Source organism: Anoplophora glabripennis, unplaced genomic scaffold, assembly GCF_000390285.2.
Source record: "Anoplophora glabripennis isolate ALB-LARVAE unplaced genomic scaffold, Agla_2.0 scaffold639, whole genome shotgun sequence".
In the NCBI taxonomy this organism is placed as follows: Eukaryota; Metazoa; Arthropoda; class Insecta; order Coleoptera; family Cerambycidae; genus Anoplophora; species Anoplophora glabripennis.
In genome coordinates, this window is record NW_019416719.1 from 39,757 (window position 1) to 42,749 (window position 2,993).

General features: G+C 33.5%; 1 protein-coding gene across 1 annotated transcript in view; it reads right to left on the bottom strand.

Moving 5' to 3' along the window:
• Positions 1-2,993, bottom strand: part of LOC108913726 (BAI1-associated protein 3) — a 133,581-nt gene that overhangs the window by 20,567 nt on the left and 110,021 nt on the right. Inside the window, exon 9 of the mRNA XM_023455293.1 lies at positions 1,443-1,628. Within this exon, the coding sequence (XP_023311061.1) occupies positions 1,443-1,628 (186 nt within the window). The remainder of the gene's footprint in view (positions 1-1,442; positions 1,629-2,993) is intronic.

The following is a 2,993-nucleotide window of genomic DNA, read 5'->3' on the forward strand; positions in this document are numbered from 1 at the left end:
CGTGAGTCAAAAACTTTTATTAGCTAACTTTTCTATTTAAACAAATAAGTGAGGAAAACAGTTTTTTCACTTTGCAGGGAAAACCATCAATTTTAGCGAAAAGTGACTCGCAGACAGCTTGTAGGGAGTAAAATTATCTACAAAATGAGACTTGTTAAATTAAAATCGGTTAATAAACAAACAAGTTATTACAAAAAAACAAGAAAAGTGCCCATTTTTTAATTTCTTTATAACCATCGCATTTATTGTTAAAATTTTATAAAACCTATGACAAGTTGAGGCTTTTGTCATACTTTAAAAGTGTGGCAAAAGTGGGTGCTGTAGGTGAAATAAGTTTCGCACAATTCAATTTGTTTATAACGAAGGCTTCAAAAGTTATGAACTATAAGCGTCTGTACAAGCGTTAATTTTCAACCAAACATGATTCTGAAAGCGTCATTGTAATCTTAAAGACGTAATTAAGCGACCTATTAAAAAATATCACCGTTTTTTTGACATTAACATTTTCAAATTGTGCATTAAAAAATCCTCCGTTTTTCGCTTATAAACAACTTGAATAAAATTGTTGCTATTTATGCTACCTCATCGAGAATAGATACAATGAATAGCTGGCAAAAAAAATACAAATTAAAAAAAAGCGCCTTCTACGACCAACAGGAGCCAAGATAAAGAATTTTTTTTTTAAATCGTAGCGTAATTGTTTATAAACATGAAGACTTGAATTTTTCGCAAAATAAACTTTACGACGTAAACCACGATTTACCGTGAATTGCATTGAAAAATGTGGAAAATTAACGACTCACGAGCCCTTTAAAGAGAAGGTACTCGCTAAGTAAACTGTCCAGCGCCAGCGTGGTGATGGGGGAAGTTCGTCCAAGCAAGCCGCGCGCGCGAGTAAAGTGGAATTCAAAGTTTAAATTGATACGCGCTGTAAATTTTGCAATATTTCGTCTTCTATTCATCGTAGAAACTTCTTTTATTTTAAACTGGGGTAGCTCGACGAAAAAATAACAATGGCCATATTTACGAATTCGTAGAATAGCCCTGAACCCCCGAAAAAATGCATCTTTTATAATTAATTTTTTTTAATTTACAAAAATGTCACAAATTATTGTTAAAAGAAATATTAATTAAAATTTCAATTTCGGAATTATTTTACTATTATTAAANAATTAAGTTGGACTTTACACCTAACAAAGTAGGATGTGCAAAACAGCGTTATAAACAAATTGTCCCAGGGTCAGGCAAAAGCCGCTCGGGAATTCACTCTTTTGGTAAAAAAGAGAAATTACCTACGCCTGTTTGTTCCCAAGATGCACATTCATTGCACAGAATTTCCTTAGTCGTGTAAACCGCAATGTTTTACTTGACCTTGTTCAATCTTTATTAAATTGTGTGGTGTTACAGGTTCAGGCACTGCATTTAAAAAAAAATTCTAATACCTTGCATCGCCGTGAACTTCTCCGCCAGCCACATCTCCTCCTCCCTCGTCAGGGTGAAATTCATCCAGGCGTTTTCGATGTCGGTTAGCAGCTGAAGCATCCACCGCGGATCTAGGGGGTACTTCAGATAGATACGGGCGGCGGCCACGAACCGCGCCAGTGCCGTCTGGAGCTCTGTCAAGTCTCCTGAAACACACGTCTGTTGGTCTAAAGCGGTTCACTCGACGTCGCTTCACTTGAGGTGTACGTGTTTCATAATTAATTTGCCAAACTTAAAATTTGAATACGTATACCAGCCAGCTTGTAAATATTATAAATGTAGATTCTACTTGACCTGAACATGTGTAAAGCAAGGAAATACAAATTTTATTAACACACCAGGAAAATTAGCGAAAATAAAAGAGAAACTCGAAAAAAGTCCTTTCCGCGAGATTATTGTAAAATTGTCGTCTAAAGGAACATAATACAAGACATCTCTCATCTCGTGATTCAAAAACTTTTATTAGCAAACTTTTCTATTTAAACAAATAAGTGAGGAAAATAGTTTTTTCACGAATGTATAAATCATTACCATTAAAAATACTTTACAGCACTACACTTTGTCTAAACTAACAGATAAAGAGGTCTTTTTTAAATATGCAACAATTTATTTTTTATTGTTTTTGATAATTCTTCAAAATATGCCAATAATATTATCACTGGTATCCAGCCGTCTGCCAATATAATTCATTATAATTATTGTTTATATCACAAGAGGCATAACGTTAAATATATAAGCCAGGTTATCGAAAGTAAATGAAGGTGGTATTGTGGCCTAAAGCGTTACGCGTTGTCCTACTAATCTGAAGGTTCGGGGTTCGATCCCTGATGAGGTCTGGTTTTTTTTCAATTAATATAATATTTCGAATGTAATTTTCTATCGTCCACATTTCAAGACAAATATTTCCGCACCAATTGCTAGTCACGAAGCAAATAATTTCTCACAGTGTTGCCAAATATCTGCTGATTCGAGGCGCGCTAGATTGCTTGTTAAATTCTGCCAGAAAATCGTGAAATATTAAATACAGATAACTAGGTTAGTCCAGGCGGTGTGTGTATCGGGTTGGGTAAAACGCATATGATCGGAGATTTTTGCTTTAACGGCTAAATAACATCAGAAATGATAATTTTTCTATGCAAATAAAATAAAACGTGGGCTTAATTTTTAATGCAATAAAGTATAAAAAAATTGCAAAAAAATTAATTTTTTTCTTGGATTTCTCGGCGACAACTTAGCAACTATTCATTTTAGACAAAAATGGAAGAGGAAAAAAAGTTTTGTAATTAAATTTTGATCAAGATAGAGTTAGTTGCAATTCGAAAAAATAATTATTGTTATTGCAAAAATCGGAAAATCATTTGAAAAATTGCAAAAAATGCTAGTTTATTTGTCAATTTATTTCAGACACTTGAATAATACCTAGGATCTTCATACTTTTCCCAATTAAACTTCTTAGTGCATAGAATCATCACACCAAAATTCATCCAATTCGGTTTGATAGTTTTTACATA